At 39.5% G+C, this 20,365-nt stretch overlaps 3 gene segments (V, D, J or C); all 3 read right to left on the reverse strand.

The window, feature by feature from the left end:
- Nucleotides 1–3,412: 3,412 nt before the first annotated feature.
- LOC132147270 (Ig heavy chain V region 914-like) lies at nt 3,413–3,886 on the reverse strand. The segment is given in 2 exon segments: nt 3,413–3,707; nt 3,792–3,886. Coding segments are annotated over 2 exon segments (336 nt in total).
- Nucleotides 3,887–5,169: 1,283 nt separating this feature from the next.
- LOC132140361 (immunoglobulin heavy variable 1-3-like) lies at nt 5,170–5,676 on the reverse strand. The segment is given in 2 exon segments: nt 5,170–5,489; nt 5,584–5,676. Coding segments are annotated over 2 exon segments (372 nt in total).
- An 11,725-nt stretch (nt 5,677–17,401) lies between these two features.
- Nucleotides 17,402–17,913, reverse strand: LOC132140456 (Ig heavy chain V region 914-like). The segment is given in 2 exon segments: nt 17,402–17,712; nt 17,798–17,913. Coding segments are annotated over 2 exon segments (357 nt in total).
- Nucleotides 17,914–20,365: the final 2,452 nt, after the last annotated feature.

Below are 20,365 nucleotides of genomic sequence, written 5' to 3' on the forward strand. Positions count from 1 at the left end.
TTTTCAAATAGTGTGGTCTTCTACGGTGTCAAACAGTCACACAAAGACATCAATAATCAGAATATAAACCTCAACAATGGTGACCATAAAAAAAAAATGCTGCAGAGCATGCTGGGAGCCATGGATGAGTTCTGTACTTCAATAGTACCCAGCATGCATTGCAGCATGTTTTTTTCGTCACCATTGTAGAGGTTTATATTCTGATTATTAATGTCTGTGTTTGACCAATTACTGGCATAGAAGAAAAATTTATGTGTAGAAAATGTTTAAAAAGTCATCACATAACCACTGGCTCTTTGTGTCATTTTTACTAGGTCCACTTCTACTAATTACACAACGCCTACTGAGATTAGACTCTGTATGGATCAATAATTGTGAATAATAATGAATAATTATCATCACCAATATAAAGCATAACAACCTACACCTAGGTACAGGTTAACACCTGAGGGCATTTCTTCTGGGCTTCTGAGTTACAACAAATGTGTTTCAGAAACACACGGTTATAACAGCCAGAGAAAAGACTAAGACAGAAGTCAAGGGTCAAGGGCCCAACTAAAGCAAACACTGATCTCTAACATGGTTACTTCAAATTAAACAATAAATCAACATCTAAACCTTAGTTCATTCTCAATAAGATCTTCTGTAGACGTCTGACAGAAATAAAGTCAGTCTGGTTATTAATAAGTGGAGTTGGTGATGCTGTTTGTGGGGTTGTTTAATCAGATCTTGAGAGATTTCATGTATTTTATTTCAGTTGATTTCATCTAAGGCTGTGTCTGAAGTCAGTTGTAGTAGTTCTTGTGTTTCTCTTTTCTACAGTGATTCTGTTTGTTAACAGCAGCTGTTCATCACTCATTCCCAATTATCACTCAGTTAATCACTTAATTACTTAATTGCAATGTACATCTTCTTTCAGTGAACTCAAATGAATTAAGTTCAGAGTACTCATAACTGTTAGTTTTTTCACCTTAAATGGTTTAAGGCAATCGGTTTCCTCAAACGGTTTGAGTTAACATAACTTGTCAGGTTTGAGTGAGGCTGTGTCTGAAGTCAGCTGTATTTCCTTTCTCTCTTTTCTTCAGTGATTCTGTTTGTTAACAGCAGGTGTTCATCACTAAAGCTCAATTATCACTCAATTAATCACTTAATTACTTAATTGCAATGTACATCTTCTTTCAGTGAACTCAACTGAATTAAGTTCAGAGTACTCATAACTGTTAGTTTTTTCAACTTAAATGGTTTAAGGCAATCGGTTGCCTCAAATGGTTTGAGTTAACATAACTTAAGGAAATCTGTTTACTCAAACCGTTTGAGTTAAGTTTACTTGTCGGGTGTTACAGTCAAGGCAATCGGTTTTACTCAAACGGTTTGAGTTAAGTTAACTTGTCGGGTTTTACAGTGTGTAAGCCATTTATGTATTTTATAAGCTTTATCTTTTGCATGTATTTGATCAGTGATTGTATAATACACTGTAAAGAGTGAAAAAAATTTGAAACTTCAATTCTTTTACAATTTAATCTTTATTTTATTTGATATCAGGATTAATTGATTTCTACAGAATATGGACAGCATAAGCCTATAAGCACATATAAAAAGGTGAAGAATGTCATTTTTTATGACTTTCATATTCAAACACACCTGATTCAATCAGCTGCTCATTAGTAGAGATTCAAAGACTTTAAATGTGTGTCAGATAAGAGAGAAATCAAAAACATGCAGTGATCAGAAACCAACGCTTTAGTTCAAAACAACAGCAGCAGTTTCTCAGAGCTCAGCATTATCATTCTGCCAGAAAGACTCAAAAGGCAGGTGAACGTTTACATGGTATTAATTCTATAAAGATGGTATCGAGCAATGATTCATGTTGTATGGAAAGGTTCTTTGGCATAGGCCCTGAGCTTAGTCCGAATCCTGTGGATGCAGATTTGGCTGGACCTGCCTGAAGATGAAGGCAGGGACGGAGCTACCCTCTGATGGATGGACAGGGACTAACCTGGTGGTGATGGGGAGGATGGAGGGACACGTCAGCATCATCAACTCTGGACGTAAAAGAAAAAGTTCATTACTTATACACTCAAGTGTCAAGCAGTGACGTATCTGTTTATAATTATCAATGTATGACCTTCATTACAATCTTTCTGGTAGATCTTACTTTAAATCTGTCATTTTTAGCTGTTTATGATATTGCTGTTGGTTAATATCTTTCTTTTATGTTCTGTAAGCTGATAGTAGGTTTATGGATGGTTGTTGGAAGAGTGCTGCTGGAATGATCTATATTGCACATGTATTGTAAAGGGTTACATCAATCTTTCCACTAAATTTTTAAGGAATGAGAAATGGAATAGAGAGTTGTTTGTCTGTAGCTGTATTCATCACTGTGTCTCTCTTGTGCAATAATATACAGCAGTGTCGTCATTCTTCATTTTATTCATCTGCAGATACATCTGTTTCTTGCTGTTGTCTCTGGAGATGGTGAAGCGTCCCTGAACAGACTGAGAGTAGTATATAGCACTACTAGGTGAGATGTATGCCAGTCACTCCAGACCTCCTCCTGCAGTCTGTCTGATCCAAGCTAAGTCTGGGTCACTACTAAATCCAGAGAATGTACAGGTGAGTCTGTGAGATCCTCCAGGTTTAATGACCACCACTGATTACTGTTTTGGGTTGAACTGTGATGAGATGGTTCAATGTTTCTACATGTTTCAATGTTGATGTTGAAGAATGAGAGATGGGCAGGTTTTTTTCATTACAATCCGAAATGTTTTTGATAATGTGCGGTATAAACAGTGTATAGTTTCTCCAAAGCTCATTAAGTTTATGTATTAGACAGAAGCCTTTTGTGCTACTGTTTTTTTTTTTTCTCGGGCAAAATAATAAACTGCAATCCACTCGAGTGCTTTCCCTTCAGCTTGTCTTATTCATCAAATAACTGCAACTCCAACATCAATCCCAGAGAAGGTACAGGTCAGTATATGATTGTTCCAAGGTTTGCAGACGACTGACTAAAATAAGTCATACTGTTTTCTACAGCAGTCAGTAATAAAGTATCTTGTATGTAAACAATAGTTATCATTATTTCCACCTTTATTTATTTATTTTTTAAAAAGGTTTTTTTTTTTTTTATTACTGTCACTTTATTTTATGTACTTATATATTTATTTTATTTATATTTATGGCCATGTTGACAGTAAAACAGAAAATGGCTTGTGTCTCACATGTTAATAATGTGGTTATTAATAAACTGGTAATTTTTTATAATTTTATCATAATTATGAATTAGTTCTGAATGACTAAGTTTTTTTTTAATAAAAGCATCTGCTAAATGCATAAATGTAGAATTGCTATTGTGATGTGATGCATGAATAGTTTTTGTTCAGTCCTGCAGTTTTTGAGTAACTGTGAGTCTCTAGCACATTAATAAACAGCTGTGTCTTCAGTCTTCAGGCTTTTCACCTCTAAATGCAGCATGTTTTTGCTGGTGTATTTGGTGATGGAGAACTGTCCCTGTAGAGACTGAGCATAATATGCACTTGAGCCAGTGTCTATATATCCAATCCACTCCAGTGCTTTCCCTGGTTTCTGACGGATCCAGCCCATATAGTAGCTGCTCATTGAGAATCCAGACGCAGTGCAGGACAGAGTCACTGATTCTCCAGGCTTTTTCACCACAGAGTCTGAGGAGGTCAAAGACTGACCACTAACAGCTGAAAAACATGCAACAAATCATATTAGATGATTTAGAAGAGTGGATGTCCTCAACAATTCAGAAAACATTACGAGTTTCTCACATGAAATAATCAAAAGCAAAACCAAATGCAGTAACACTTCCATCATCACCCTGAAACCATGAACTGTAGAGAAAAATATTTATCTTCACTGCAGCTCGACACAAACACTAACTGAGACTTTTGTTTTATAGCACAAGTCTTTTAAAAGTTTGAGTCATTTTGACCCCCCCTCCTACATCATTACATTTGCATATATTCTGAAAAACATTTAACTCTGGTAACACTGGAACTGAGATGTTTATATATATATTGAATTATGACTGATGTAAAACTTAATTCACATTTGTTTCGTTTTTAGGGCAGTGCTGATGTTTTCCAACATGTTATTGTACAATATGTTTACAGTAGCACATTTCAAATGGCATTTACTCATCAAATCAACTTAAATGTCTGTTTCACATTTTTACCCAGTTATTACTAATTCTTGCATATAGTGAAGAAATCAGGCTGTTACTGTCATTGGTGTGGGTGCAGTAAATGTTAGATGCTTTTATGATTGGTGTTTTTGGTAGTTTGTCTGTTTGCAGTGGTTTTGAACGACTGGTGCTGGGTTGGACATTTTAATGCCTAGATCCTTTAGGAGGCTGGAGTGGGACAGAGAGGACAGGGGAGTTTAAATTCACTTCCCTTCAGTCATTAAAGCAAAAAGTTTGTTTGTATATCTACATAATTTGAACATATATATCAACATTTATATTTTTCCATACAGTGAAAGTAATGTTATTTAGGTTAAAATCAAATCTTCTATTCCAGAAACAATTTATACGATTTTAGAAATGGGAGAATAGAATAATAAAGAAATAAAGGAAGCTATTCAAATTTGAAAGCAGAAGGCTAACATGTACATGTTTATTGCAATCAAGATTACACTTTTCAATTCAATTCAATTCAAGTTTATTTGTATAGCACTTTTTACAATACAAATCGTTACAAAGCAACTTTACAGAAAATTATGTTTCTACAATATTTAGTAGTAGCTAGTAGTTTGTGCACGTTTGACAGGATTTTAGAAAAAAAATAAATAATAATAATAATAATACAAGACGTAGTCAGCTAGACGATGAACTATCAATATTATTAATTAATAGTTATCATATGATGCAGTCACACATGTAGCAATAATTATTTAGTTCTGTTGTTGATTCAAGGTTAGGATCATCTGGGGTCCTCTGAGGGTCAGCATCATCTCTTCTCAGGTGTTCTGGATCCAGACTGGAGCTTGTGTAAATCCTAGAAACAAAATAGAGACATCATTAGCATAACACTTCCAGTGTTATAATGTCTATATGGATTCAGGTATCAAGCTAATTGAAATCTTCTCACTTCAGTTACTGTCAGTTAGACAGATGAAGCAGTAGAGCTGCTTCATCAGATGGAGTCAGTGTGTCTGTCGAGCACAGTAATAAACAGCAGTGTCCTCTTCTCTCAGACTCTTGGCTTCAAGATACTGTGTACTTTGAGACACGTCCTCACTCAACGTGAAGTGATTTTTCATTGTATCTGCATAATAAACACTACCAGAGCCAGAGTTAACTCCCCCAATCCACTCCAGAGCTTTCCCTGGTTTCTGTCGTATCCAGTGCATCCAGTAGCTTGTCATTGTAAAACCAGATATTTTGCAGGAGATCTTCACTGTTTCTCCAGGTCTCTTTATCTCAGCAGATGACTGATCCAAACGGATTTCATCACCACTGATACCTGTGGAATAAAAATAAATAAATTACATTGATGTAGAGCATACATTAGTGTATTGAATGCTCTTGGCTAGAATAAAGGAAAATGTCACACTTACCTTGAGTTAAAATCACTACAATAATGAAGAGACAAATGCTTTTTGACCTCATTGTTTAAAAACCTTGTCTGCCTTGTAACCATACGGGTGTATTATAAATTATAATTTTATGTTTGCCAATTGTTGAGCTGAGTTGTGTTTATATACAGGTGAAGTGGAGAGTGAATTTGCATATGCCACATTTTTGAGCTGTATATAAAGTGCTGAAGTAAGATGTGGGTGGAAATATGAGGAGGTGTTGCTGAAATACTTGAAGAATTACACATGAACTCCAACTTAATCACATTTACTTTAAATTAATTTGATCTTAATTTCTTAGCTCTGTTTTTGATGACATTTTTTTGTGATATAATTTTTGTCTCTACAATTTAATTATTTTACATAAAAAGGTGTATAATATATGTCTCAACAATTTACATTTTCAGACAAAGACATGATTTCACTGTAAGTTTGGGAGTCCCTCTTGTGGAAGCAGTGAATAATTACTATAATGTACTATTCAACATTTATTAATGTATTAATACTATTACATTCTTCAAGTAAATGTTAACATTTCATTTTTTTTTCTTCTTTTTTTTAAGTGATTGTGTTGTTTTTCAGGTTCTCAAATTACAATTATGGAATGTCAGCTTGTGTGTATGGAAACAATGTCTGATTTATTTATTCATTTATTTTAATTCTGCAAATGGACTGTTTTAAAAACCAGGTGTTGTGTGTTTTCAGTTCGTGAGACGCCATTAGCAACTGTCCATGTGAACAACATGCTCTGAGATCCCATCTGTTTCTGTGACTATATAAATATTTTTAACTACAATCAGTTAGAAATAGATTATCCTGAGATAAGAAATGACCAAAGAAAAAAAAAGATAAACAATTACTACTTGGTCTTTGTAAAACTGTAAGGCAGGATAAACCAGAGACTCAGTATTTGTCTAAGGGACTCGTGTTTAAACCTCGACCCTAAATTCTGTAATGTCAAATAGAAAAATTCAGCTAAGATTAATAATAATCACCTTGCTGTTGTATTAAACATTCTTAACACATATAAATAATGAGAGCTTCACCAAGAACATAAAACAATTAGTCCATACTGTATGACTTGTGCCTCAATGCAAATTCTCCTGAAGACATTTGATAGCGTTGTATAAGAAAAAACTAATTATTTTAATGTTTAATTAAATAATTCACTGAGGTTTTGTATTGTGAGCTCACTGAGCTGTTTATATGGTTGTTTTCAGATTTTGTGCAGTGCTGTAACTGTATTCATCACTGTGTCTCTCTTGCACAATAATATACAGCAGTGTCTTCATTCTTCTTATTATTCATCTGCAGATACATCTGTTTCTTGCTGTTGTCTCTGGAGATGGTGAAGCGTCCCTGAACAGACTGAGAGTAGTATATATAACTACTACCACCAGAGATGTATGCCAGTCACTCCAGACCTCCTCCTGCAGTCTGTCTGATCCAAGCTAAGTCTGGGTCACTACTAAATCCAGAGAATGTACAGGTGAGTCTGTGAGATCCTCCAGGTTTAATGACCACTGACTCAGACTCAGTCAGTGTTTGACACCAACAGACTGAAAAACAAACAGTTCAACATTAACATTTACAACAGTGCACATGAATAAGTCTGATTATCAACAGGTTTTCAAGACAATATTACATTCTGTGAAAGCAAACATGAAGATAAAACCCAGTTTAGGCAAAATATCCATTGTCATGTTATGAAAAGAGCAAGTTGATGCATCGGCGTCACAAACAAGTTTTGTGTCTGGAGATGAATAGCTTGGAGACTTTTGAGGAAGACAAATAGAAGTAGGTTTGCATAGGGTGCCCTCTACAGGTACATTTGCATTTCTGTGCCCTTATTAACCTCTGTAACCATGTCTGCATTTATATGTATCGTTTGTTACTTATTCACTAGGCTATGATAGATGATTACCAATTATTTGCATATGATTTTTATTTAATCCTAATCCTGTTTTCTCAAATCATACAAAACATTTAAAAAAAATTGTTCCTTCAATATATAGCACACTGTTTCAAACACAAAGGTAATCAGAGTTTCATTTATTCATAGTTGGAGCAACATGTTTTGGGATGAACTGTGATGAGATGACTGACTATTTCTACATGTATTAATGTTGATATTGAAGAATGAGAGATGGGAAGATTTTTTTGATTAACATCTGAACTGTTTTGATAATGTCTGGCCTGAACAGTGTATAGTTCCTCCAAAGCTCATTAAGTGTATGTACTGCACAGAAGTCTCTTGTGTTACTGTGTTTTTCGAGCACAGTTATACACTTCAGTGTCTTCTGTCTGCAGATTTGTCATGTGCAGATACACCTGCATTTTACTGTTGTCTCTGGAGATGGTGAATCGTCCATCTACAGTTTTAGAGTAATATTTGTCGCTGCCACTTGGAGCAGAAATTTATGAGATCCACTCGAGTGCTTTTCCTTCAGCTTGTCTTATCCATGAAATAACTGCAACTCCAACATCAATCCCAGAGAAGGTACAGGTCAGTTTATGATTGTTCCCTGGTTTGATAACGACTGAATCAGACTCAGTCAGTGTTTGACCTTTGCACTCTGTTACAAAAAATGTCAGACCATTGTCTACATCAGTCAGTAATAAAGTAGATGTATTCTTAAATCATACACAGCAAAAAACGTTGGGTTGTTTTTTTAACCTAACCGTTGGGTTACACATATTGGGTCAATGTGTTAGGTTATCTTAAAATTTGTTGGGTCATTTTTTTATTCGTCGTTGGGTTATTTTTAGTTATAACCCAACTGTTGGGTTAAATATGTTTCCCGCTTCACTCCGTTCAAATTTTCACGGTCCAGTCAAGGACATCAGCGGCAGCCTTCATGATTATGAAGGGTAAGTAACTGTTAATATAATCGTATGATGTATATAACTGTTATAACATTAAGTAATGTGTCTGATACGTTAATGATTATTTTTTTATATGTTAAAAAAAGTTTTTATTCTCTTTAGTCCGTTTATTTCCCCCAGAGAATCGTTTGTAAATGAATGCTATTACTGTTTGTTCGCCAGCATTAATACATTAAAAGATTAGCTGCAAAACTTTTCAAACAAGTATTACTTAAAAGTTAATAAAAACGTCTGGTGAAATGTGAAAGTTTGACGAAATCATTAGAATTAAGCTAGAAAAGCAGCACGGACCATTTATCGGATCGGACCAGTGAATGAAGCTGCTTGAGCAGCTGAGCTCATACACATCAGTCATGCGACAGACAGCAGACTCCGTGAGAATCGTTTGAATGAACCTGCACTTTTCTGTTATAAAAGTTCAAAACCCAGACGAAAGAAAAGCGCGCAGTCGTGAGGCAATCCGCTCTTTCAGCGGAAATGTATACCAGTGCCCCAAATTTACATAACGTTACTCCTACAACCAACCTTTAAGAGGGGATCGTAAAAACAGAAGTCATATTCGTCTTAGTGCACCAGCATTAATTATATGTACAGTAAAAGTGTTTTTATGGTTTATTCATATTGAATATTGTCATGCATCTATTAGAATACCCTATAATTACAGCAGTTTCTCTTATGAAGCTAGATTGATTGACATGATTTTTAAATGTGTTGTACTAAATGTGTTTATACTTATGTTTTAGACAAGGGACTTTTTCGTGAAGGAAAAATTGCAACAATAGAATTTCTGCCTGTTAACTGAAATATTTCAAGGTAAGTGTGGCGGCAGAGGCGTGGATCAGCGAGGTCTACGTCGGGAGAGAGGGTGAGGAGATTAGCGGTCGTAAGTTGTTCAGGTGAGAAACAAGTAACACCTGGTTCCCGTTGCAGTGATTGGCATGGGGAATCGGCATTTAAGCCGCCCGCGAACCAGCAGAGACTGAGAGAGCTGAGGACTCGTGGGAGTAAGCAGCAGACGTGCGGGAGAGACCGTAGACCAGACAAACAGTGAATAGTGTTCAGTGAACGTGTGAAGTGAACCTTTTTGAGTTGAATAAATATTCCCACGAGCCTCAGAACGCAGACTCCATTCTCCTTCCTTCTCAGCCGAGCTTGAGCCTCAATCGATTACACTGGTGCTGAAACCCGGGAGGAAGGAGAATCACCCCGCCATGCAGACTCCGCCAGGAACATCGGGATCGCCATTTGCGGAGAGGCCCAGAAGGCGGCCCAACAACTGCCCATCCCGAACCTCCTGGTTTATGCTGACCTAAAAAGAGCTATTCTCCAAAGGGTCGGCCTCAGCCCCGAGCAGCATCGTCAGCGCTTCCGGTCCCTGGACCTGGCCGAAGCGGGCCGGCCCTTTTTCCTGGCCCAGCAGCTCCGGGACTCATGCCGCAAATGGCTGTTGGCCGGAGGAGGCGACGCCGAGAGTATCATCAACACGGTGGTACTGGAACAGTTTATCTCCCGTCTCCCGAAGAAGACTGCTCAGTGGGTCCAGTGCCACCGGCCGGCGTCGCTGGATCTGGCCATCCAACTGGCGGAGGACCAGCTGGCAGCGTGTTCCGGGGTCGGCGAACCCCTGCCATCTCTCTCTCTCTCTCTCTCTCTTCCCCTACCTCTCTCTCTTCCCCCACCCCAAAATCTGTTCCTTCTCCTAGGACCCGAGTCGGGGGGCCTCCGAGGGCCGGACCGCGTTGGAGGACGGGGACGGAGCTGGCAGCCGGGTCGAGGGGCCCGGCCAGGGGAACGGGGTCGCCGCGCTGGGAAGGGGGCGAGGAGCCTCCTGTCGCTTCCCGACGCCAATCACCTGACCCACTTCTGGCCACTAGGGCGGCGGGGAGGCCTGGGCCAGCCTGCTGGCGTTGCGGGGATCCGGGCCATTTTGTGGATAGGTGCCCGGTCATGGAGGTGGGGACATTGGTCCGGATCCCGGACGACCCGCAGGCTGCCCCTGATCAAGCCGGGTTGTGCCAAATACCCGTGAGTATTAAGGGGGGTATCTATCAGGCTTTGGTGGATTCAGGTTGTAACCAGACCTCCATTCATCAAAGCCTGATACAATCTGGGGCATTGGATATGGGCCGCGTGGTTAAAGTGAGGTGTGTGCACGGGGATATAGTGGAGTACCCCGTTAAAGCCATAGCTATTAAATTTAGGGACCAAAAGCATTATGTGGAGGTGGCCGTTAGTCCGCGCCTCCGGCACCCGCTAATTTTGGGAACCAATTGGCCAGGCTTCGAACAATTATTGGGGTGTTTAACCGTGGGTGCCTCGGGGAGTAAGAGTCGGCAGGACAGGGGAGCGAGCACTCACGTGGGAGAATCTGTGCCAGGACCTAGCGGGACAGCTCCAGGGGAACTGAGCGGCTTGGCGAGGCTGAACCTTTCCAGTTGCGATGACTTTCCCCTGGAACAGTCCCAGGATGAAACCCTCAAACATGCGTTTGAACAGGTCTGGACCATCGATGGACAGGTCCTCCATCCTGAGCGCGCACTCTCCTATCCGTATTTTGCCATTATTAAAGACCGGTTGTATCGCGTGACCCACGACACGCAAACAAAGGAGGATACAGCCCAATTGTTAGTACCTCAGAGCCGTCGGGAAATGTTATTCCAGACGGCACATTGCAATCCTATGGCAGGGCATTTGGGAATGACAGCGACACTAAATCGCCTAATGACCCGGTTCTTTTGGCCGGGCATTCATGAGAACGTGCGCAGGTGGTTGCGCGTCTTGTCGTGAATGTCAGTTGGTAAATCCACCGGCCACCCCAAAAGCGCCATTGCGCCCTCTTCCTCTAGTACAGGTCCCCTTCGAACGAATTGGCATGGACCTCATCGGGCCATTAGAGCGATCGGCACGCGGACATCGGTTTGCGCTAGTCAAAGTCGATTACGCAACCCGATATCCTGAGGCAGTGGCACTCCGCAACGTCTCGGCAAAGAGTATGGGGGACGCCCTGTTTCGTTTAATCTCCCGCGTGGGAATCCCAAAAGAGATTCTCACGGACCAAGGCACCGCGTTTATGTCACGCACAGTACGCGAATTGTACGAATTATTGGGCATTAAAGTGGTACGTACCAGCGTCTATCACCCACAAACGGACGGTCTGGTCGAACGCTTTAACCGCACATTGAAAACGATGATTCGTAAATTCATACAAGAGGACGCGAAAAATTGGGATAGATGGCTGGAACCCCTCTTATTCGCTGTGCGCGAGGTCCCCAAAGCCTCCACTGGGTTTTCCCCCTTCGAGCTTCTTTACGGACGCCAGCCCCGGGGGGTCTTGGATGTCCTGAAAGAAACTTGAGAGGACGGACGTTCGGAGAGTAAAAACGAAATTCAATATGTCATGGACCTGAGGGCAAAACTCCATACACTGGGGCGGCTCTCTATGGAGAATTTGCTGCAGGCCCAAGGCAGACAGAGCCAGTCGTATAACAGGGGAACTAGGCTACGAGAATTTGCACCGGGAGATAAAGTGCTCGTTTTACTACCCACCTCTAGCTCAAAATTATTAGCGAAGTGGCAAGGACCCTTTGAGGTCACACAGCGGATAGGGGATCTCAATTATGAAGTAGTACGAACGGATAGAGGCAACGCACGCCAAATTTACCACCTCAAACTCCTCAAAAAATGGAGCGCGGAGGCGTCAGTGCTGTTAGCGACGGCAGTGAGCGGAGAGGAGGATCTCGGGCCAGAAGCGATTGTCAAAGAGAAATCCCTCGCCCTGGCCCCAGGGGGGGATCACCTCTCGCCCTCGCAGCTCACTGACATCGGGCGGTTGCAGTCCGAATTTGCCGATGAGTTTTCGCCTCTACCGGGTCGCACTAATTTGATTCAGCACCATATTGAGACCGAGCCGGGCGTGGTAGTTCGCAATCAGCCATATAGATTACCTGAACACAAAAAAAAGGTAGTTCAGGCGGAATTAGAAGCTACGCTGGGGATGGGAGTAATCGAGGAGTCCCACAGTGATTGGGTGAGCCCGATAGTTTTGGTGCCTAAAACGGACGGCTCGGTGCGCTTTTGTGTGGACTACCGCAGGGTGAACGCAGTGTCAAAATTTGATGCTTATCCAATGCTTGACGAGTTGCTCGATCGGTTAGGCACGGCTCGCTTTTATTCAACATTGGACTTAACAAAGGGATATTGGCAGATCCCCTTATCTCCCATGTCCAAAGAAAAAACAGCCTTCACCACGCCGTTTGGATTGCACCAATTTGTGTCACTTCCGTTCGGTTTGTTCGGGGCCCCGGCTACGTTTCAGCGTCTCATGGATCGGGTGCTAAGACCCCATGCTGCATATGCCGCTGCCTATCTGGATGATATTATCATCTATAGTGGAGACTGGCAGCGGCATATGGAGCATGTGAGGGCCGTCCTTGGGGCGCTGAGACGGGCGGGGCTAACGGCTAACCCGAAGAAGTGCGCAGTTGGGCGGGTGGAGTTAAGGTATCTGGGCTTCCACTTGGGTCACGGGCAGGTGCGTCCCCAAATTGACAAGACGGCAGCGATTGCAGCCTGCCCCCGGCCCAAGACCAAAAAGGAGGTGAGGCAGTTCCTGGGTCTGGCGGGATATTACAGGAGGTTTATCCCTGACTATTCGGACCTCACCAGCCCGCTGACTGACCTCACTAAAAAGGGGGTACCAGATACAGTCCAGTGGACGGAGCTGTGCCAACAGGCCTTCATTCACCCGGGTTAAGGCTGCCCTGTGTGGGGGACCGCTCCTGCACTCTCCTAACTTTTCTCTCCCCTTTTTGTTGCAGACTGACGCGTCGGACAGGGGGCTGGGCGCAGTCCTGTCCCAGGAGGTGGAGGGGGTGGACCGGCCGGTGCTGTACATTAGTCGAAAGCTCTCAAAGAGAGAGACTAAGTACAGCACCATAGAAAAGGAGTGTTTGGCCATCAGGTGGGCGGTTCTCACCCTTCGCTATTACCTCCTGGGGCGGGAGTTCACCCTCTGCTCGGACCACGCACCCCTCCAGTGGCTTCACCGCATGAAGGATACCAACGCGCGAATCACTCGTTGGTATTTGGCTCTGCAGCCGTTTAAGTTCAAGGTGATTCACAGGCCGGGGGCGCAGATGGCTATGGCCGACTTCCTCTCCAGGAGTGGGGGGGGGGGGGTGGGGGTTGCAGGCCGGATGGCTCCCCGGCCTGAGTCGGGCGGTGGGGGTATGTGGCGGCGGAGGCGTGGTTCAGACGGGAGAGAGGGTGAGGAGATTAGCGGTGGTAAGTGGTTCAGGTGAGAAACAAGTAACACCTGGTTCTCGTTGCAGTGATTGGCATGGGGAATCGGCATTTAAGCCGCCCCCGAACCAGCAGAGACTGAGAGAGCTGAGGACTCGTGGGAGAAAGCAGCAGACATGCGGGAGAGACCGTAGACCAGACAAACAGTGAATAGTGTTCAGTGAACGTGTGAAGTGAAGTGCATGTGGCGCGACTTTTTCCTTTTTGAGTTTAATAAATATTCCCACGAGCCTCAGAACGCCGACTCCATTCTCCTTCCTTCTCAGCCGAGCTTGAGCCTCAATCGATTACAGTAAGTAACCTATTTAAATTAATGATACATAAGTTTTCAATATTACTTAGACCTATGACTTCCAAAAATTATGAAAAAAGACAAATGAGGTGAAATAAGTGTATTGTTGCATTCCGTCCAACAAAGCTTCCTTTCATTTACAGTGTACTTTTGTTCCTCCCTACAAGTCCAAATCGGTTAAAGGGTAAAGGGTGGTAAAATTTACTCAAATTTTATCCGCAAATATTGCCTCAAATTTTCTGGAGGGAGTGAAAACTGGTTTAGTCTGTCTCTTAGTGCAAATGATAGTAGATCCCCACAAAAACTGTAAAAATTTAATAAAAATTTAAACTGTAAGCTTATTTTTTTAATTTTTTTAATTTTTTTACTTGTGCTTTCTCTGTACTTTTGTCATTTAAAGGCCTTCGTGCAGAAATTGTCTTTAAAACCCTTCCTGCCATCTGCACCATACCACACAAATGGAAAAATGGTGTGCACATCATACACGGAAATGAAGCGGCCCTTCATTGACATTCAACTGTGGCGATCGGGTTCCAGTGAGACACAGGAGAGAGATAGATCCAATCGCAGGTATGATTTTATTAGGGGTAATCCAAATCGTCGTAAACACAAGCCAAGCTCAAAACCAAAAAGGCAGTCCAAAACAAACAAACAAAGGAAGGAACAGGAATGGGAACGGGAAGACAAGGAATCTCGGATGACGAGAAGACACTGAAGAATCTCGGAGGACGAGAAGACTGAGAACACGAAAGGTAAGGACTCCATACAGACAACATGAAAAGACTGGTAAATATAGGGAGGCTAATGACAATTAAGTGAATGCACCTGGTGCAATTAACAGGAGTGCAATTACTGTGATGAACAGACAAGACTAGTGGAATTCTAGTGCCTATGGTGAAGTACCTAAGGGGAAGTGAGCCCACTAGTGGACACCCAGGGAAACAGAGACTAGACAGCGTGACATCAACCTGTAAGTAAAAGCAACACTTAAAATTACAGTGCCCTGTGTAGTCAAGTCCCCTTTATTTGTTTTGTATAAGACACACGTTGTACAATACAAATCATTCCAAGAAGATATTTTAAAAAAAAAAAAAATGATCGCAGAATTTAGATTTTTGGGTGAATTATCACTTTAAACCAATTTAAATTCGCTATAGCTTTTAACTCATTTAAATTCACTCATTTGTAAAGTGAGTGTATCAATGAAATATCATCACAATGCATGTTGACTGAACTTTTTTTTTATTCTTTTAAGGTTGGCACTAATTAGTGCTGTACTTGAATCATGAGACAAGCCAGAATCAAACTTTTCGTTGTACTGTATATGACATCTACTACTTAAAGCCCTTTGCTCCCATTTGAGAGTTTTTGGAACACACTGTCTTTAATAGTTTCTTCTGCACACTGTCTCCTCCTTAAAAACTTTGTATTTAGTAATCAGTAAAAAACTTTTTTATTTTATTGATCATCAGTAGGTCCAGCAGCTGGTATATTTTTTATTATTATTACTTGATTTTATGATTATTTTTTGTTTTATTATTATATGTTATGTTCATTTTATTTGAAAGTCGTAATATTTGCCAAGTATGGTAACCCATATTCGGAACTGGTGCTCTGCATTTAACCCATCCAAGTGCACACACACAGCAGTGAGAAGTGAACACACCGTGAACACACCCCCAGAGCAGTGGGCAGCCATATCCAGCACCTGGGGAGCAACTGGGGGCTCAGTGCCTTGCTCAAGGGCACTTCAGTCATGAGAATTGAGGGTGGGAGAGAGCACTGTTCATTCACTCCCCCCACCTACAACTCCTACAACTTGCCAGCACTGAGACTCAAACCTGCGACCTTTGGGTTACAGGTCCAACTCCCTAACCATCAGGCCATAGGTGTGAACTATATTTGCACATTTATGTGTTTTGATATGAATATTAATTGACACATTTGTACATCTTGAAAATGTCAGTTGTATTTTTACACATTCTTGTACATTTAAATAAAATATTTTAAAATATATTTGTAAATGTGTTATTTGCATATTAAAATGAAATATGTAATTTACAACAAAGTAGTTTCAAAATATGGTTGTAATAAGTAATTTTTAAATAAAAATACTGATGTTAATTAATATAAATAATTAACTCAACTGTTGGGTAACTTTTAACCCAACCAGATTTTAACCCAATGGGTTGGGTTGAAATAACCCACAGATGGGATGGTGTTATACCAACCCATAGTTGGGTTACAGGTTGGGTTATTTTTAACCCAACATTTTTTAGTGTGTACTTACCTTGCATAAATACTATTAAGCTTATTAAACGTAATTCTGAGAACCATTTTTGCAACAGTTTTTGTACAAAAAAATTTCACTGACAAAATACAATTAATTTGCATTTTCCATCCCCATCTGATTTTACATCAGTACAAAGAAAGTCAGTCCAAAAATATGCATGACCTTATTTTGCTTATCTTGTAACAATAGTTGTCATTATTGTCACTTTTATTAAAAAAATATATATATTGTATTAGTCACTTTATTTTATGTATTTATATATTTATTTTATGAGTATGTTCACAGTAAAATAAAACAAATTGATTGTGTCTCACATTAATAATTTAGTTAGTAATTAACTGGAAATGCTTTATAATTTTCATAGTTATGAATTAGTTTGTATTGAGTTTAATCTCATTCAGTAATTATTAGGGAAGTCGTGGCCTAATGGTTAGAGAGTCGGACTCCCAATCGAAAGGTTGTGGGTTCGAGTCCTGGGCCGGCAGGAATTGTGGGTGGGGAGAGTGCATGTACAGTTCTCTCTCCACCTTCAATACCATGACTTAGGTGCCCTTGAGCAAGGCATCGAACCCCCAACTGCTCCCCGGGCGCCGCAGCATAAATGGCTGCCCACTGCTCCGGGTGTTTGCTCACAGTGTGTGTGTGTGTTCACTGCTCTGTGTGTGTGCATTTCGGATGGGTTAAATGCAGAGCACAAATTCTGAGTATGGGTCACCATACTTGGCTGAATGTCACTTCACTAAATTTATTGTCTTATAAGAAATCAACGCAGTCTAAAGCCTAAATTCGTTATTTCTTAATGATTAGTTATTCTTGTTTCCAGATTAGTTAATAGTAGCTGAAGTGTTTCTGAACCCATTTGTCTTCCAGCATAGTTACTTGTTAACTATGGACCATTATTTTAAAATAAAAATGTTGAATAACATCTGAAAACAAGTAATATTTTATATTTTGGGGATGTTTGCTGTAGAATTGCTATTGTGATGTGATGATTGAATAGTTTTTGTTCAGCCCTCCTGTTTTTTGTCTTACTGTGAGTCTCTAGCACAGTAATAAACAGCTGTGTCTTCAGTCTTCAGGCTTTTCACCTCTAAATGCAGCATGTTTTTGCTGGTGTCTTTGGTGATGGAGAACTGTCCCTGTAGAGACTGAGCATAATATGCACTTGAGCCAGTGTCTATATATCCAATCCACTCCAGTGCTTTCCCTGGTTTCTGACGGATCCAGTGCATCCAGTAGCTGCTCATTGAGAATCCAGACACAGTGCAGGACAGAGTCACTGATTCTCCAGGCTTTTTCACCACAGAATCTGAGGAGGTCAAAGACTGACCACTAACAGCTGAAAAAGATAAAACAAATCATGTTAGATGATTTAGAAGAGTGGGATGTCCTCAACAATTCAGAAAACATTAAGAGTTTCTCACATGAAATAATCAAAAGCAAAACCAAATGCTGTAACACTTCCATCATCACCCCGAAACTGTGAACTGTAGAGAAAAATATTTATCTTCACTGCAGCTGGACACAAACACTGACTGAGACTTTTGTTTTATAGCTCAAGTCTTTTAAATGTTTAATTAATTTTGACCCTCCCTCCTTCATCATAACATTTGCATATAATCTGAAAAACAAGGTAACTCTGGCAACACTGGAACTGAGAATTTAGTTTTAATTGAATTCTGATTGATATAATACATAATTCACATTTATTTAGTTTTTAGGGCAGTACAGGGGTTTTCTGTGGTATCAAAGGTTACTTTTTGCTTTGATGACTAAAGGGACGCTTAAAAGTGAACTTAAACCCCCCTGTCCTCTCTATCATACTCCAATGCCACATTCCAGCACCAGTCCTCCAAAACCACTGTAAACAGACAAACTAACAACTACCAAAAACACCAATCATAAAAACATCTAACATTTACTGTACCCACACCAATGACAGTAACAGCCTGATTTCTTCACATGTAAGAATTAGTAATAACTGGGTAAACATGATAAACATTGCTGTAAAGTAAAAAAGAGAATGTTGTTTTATCTAAGTTATCTTTTCAAATATTTAAGTTGACTTGATGAGTTAATGCTATTTGAAATATGTTATTGTACAATATGCTTCCAAAAGCACATTTCAAATTGCATTAACTCAAGTATTACTAATTCTGGCATACTAGTAAAGAAATCAAGCTGTTACTGCCATTGGTGTGGTTGCAGTAAATGTTAGATGTTTTATGATTGGTGTTTTTGGTAGTTGTTAGTACAGTAAGTCTGTTTGCAGTGGATTTGGTCGACTGGTGCTCTGTTGGGCATTTTAATGCCTAGGTAAAGATCCTTTTGGAGGTTGGAGTGGGACAGAGAGGACAGGGGAGTTTAAATTCACTTTTAAGCTTCCCTTCAATCATCAAAGCAAAAAGTTTGTTTGTATATCTACATAATTTGAACACGCATATTAACATTTTGATTTAAAAAAAAAAAAAAAAAAACACACATACATATACATGTAAAAATATAGTTCACCCAAAACTAAAAATGCTATTTTTTAAATGTTATTTAGGTTAGAATCACATCTTCTATTCTAGAAATACGAATTTATGGTAACACTTTATAATAATGTTGAGTTATAAGTCATTTATAAATGATTAGTTAATGATTAACTAATAATTTACAAAACAGGACTATACTTTCATAGATGATTAATAAGTAATAAGTTAACATTTTAGTAATGTTTTATTAATTCAGTTATAAGTCACATATAAGTTAGTAGTTAATTATGTACAAATCATTTACAAAACATGACTATACGTTCATAAATGATTAATGAATGGTATGCTATCAATTTACAAATGTGTTGTAAGTTATCTTAAAAAAGTTTAAATAAATTAATCAAACAGATCATTACTAGATGGTTTATAAGTTATTAGTTGATACAGTATTTATCACTTATAAATCATTTAAGTATTTATGTCAAAATTGTTTTGTGTAATTATCTCAATAATTGTTAATCATGAACAAATTATGAATAAACCATTAGTAAATAATCAATATGTGATATATTGTCAAAGTTTTAAGATGGTCTGTGTTCAAAAGCACAAACATGTAGGTATGCTAGAGCATTATTTTTTAAGAAGAGTAATTCATTTGTTTTGAAGTGGATAAACATTTATAAATGCCTTAGTCAGGTGATTCCAGTGGCTTGTGTTAAATCCTTTCACTCATCAGCACAGACCTTTGTTCTGGGTGGGATCTAGTAATAAAATGAACCTCTCAACTGGTTTTACCTTCCACTGAAGCTGACATCAGGTGTACAGAGTTAAAGACTCCATGTGTGTCAGAGACTTTCAGAGACAGTCAGCACTTACACTGCAGTACACACTACAACGTGTTCAACACCTGTTATAGATGATGTGTAAACGCATAAATAAATCATTTACAAAGCTTTCTGCATCCCCTAATCTAAGGTGTAAACTATTCATCACTTGTAAATGTGTTACATATCATTTGTAGACCTTTCTTAACTGTTACACATTATTTGTATATGTAAACAAGTAATTTATTATAACACTTTCTGCATCCCCTAATTTAAAGTGAAAACTATTTAACTTGTAAATGTGTTAAATGTCATTTGCAGATCTTCCAGTTACATTATCCATCTCATTACATCACTTTACCCAAACGTGAACTTTAATTTCTTTAATTAATTTTTGAAATTTAATTATTATAATTTTTTATTTAAAATCATAAATAAATTAACACTCTTAATCAGCACTTAATTGTTTATTTTTATTTTATTTTAGTTTCCCATGGGACAGCTGCTCACAATAACATGAAAACGCACCATAAATTATTTGTGCATTTTATTCCAAGTCTTCAGAAGTTGTACGATACCACCGTGAGAAAAATATTTGTTTTCCGTAATATAATTATTATACATTCATAATAGTGCATAGCTGCATCTCATCCGTTAAAGGGGTTCTGTTATGCTCTTTTACAAAGTCTTG

This window comes from Carassius carassius, chromosome 1 (assembly GCF_963082965.1).
Source record: "Carassius carassius chromosome 1, fCarCar2.1, whole genome shotgun sequence".
Taxonomy (NCBI): Eukaryota; Metazoa; Chordata; class Actinopteri; order Cypriniformes; family Cyprinidae; genus Carassius; species Carassius carassius.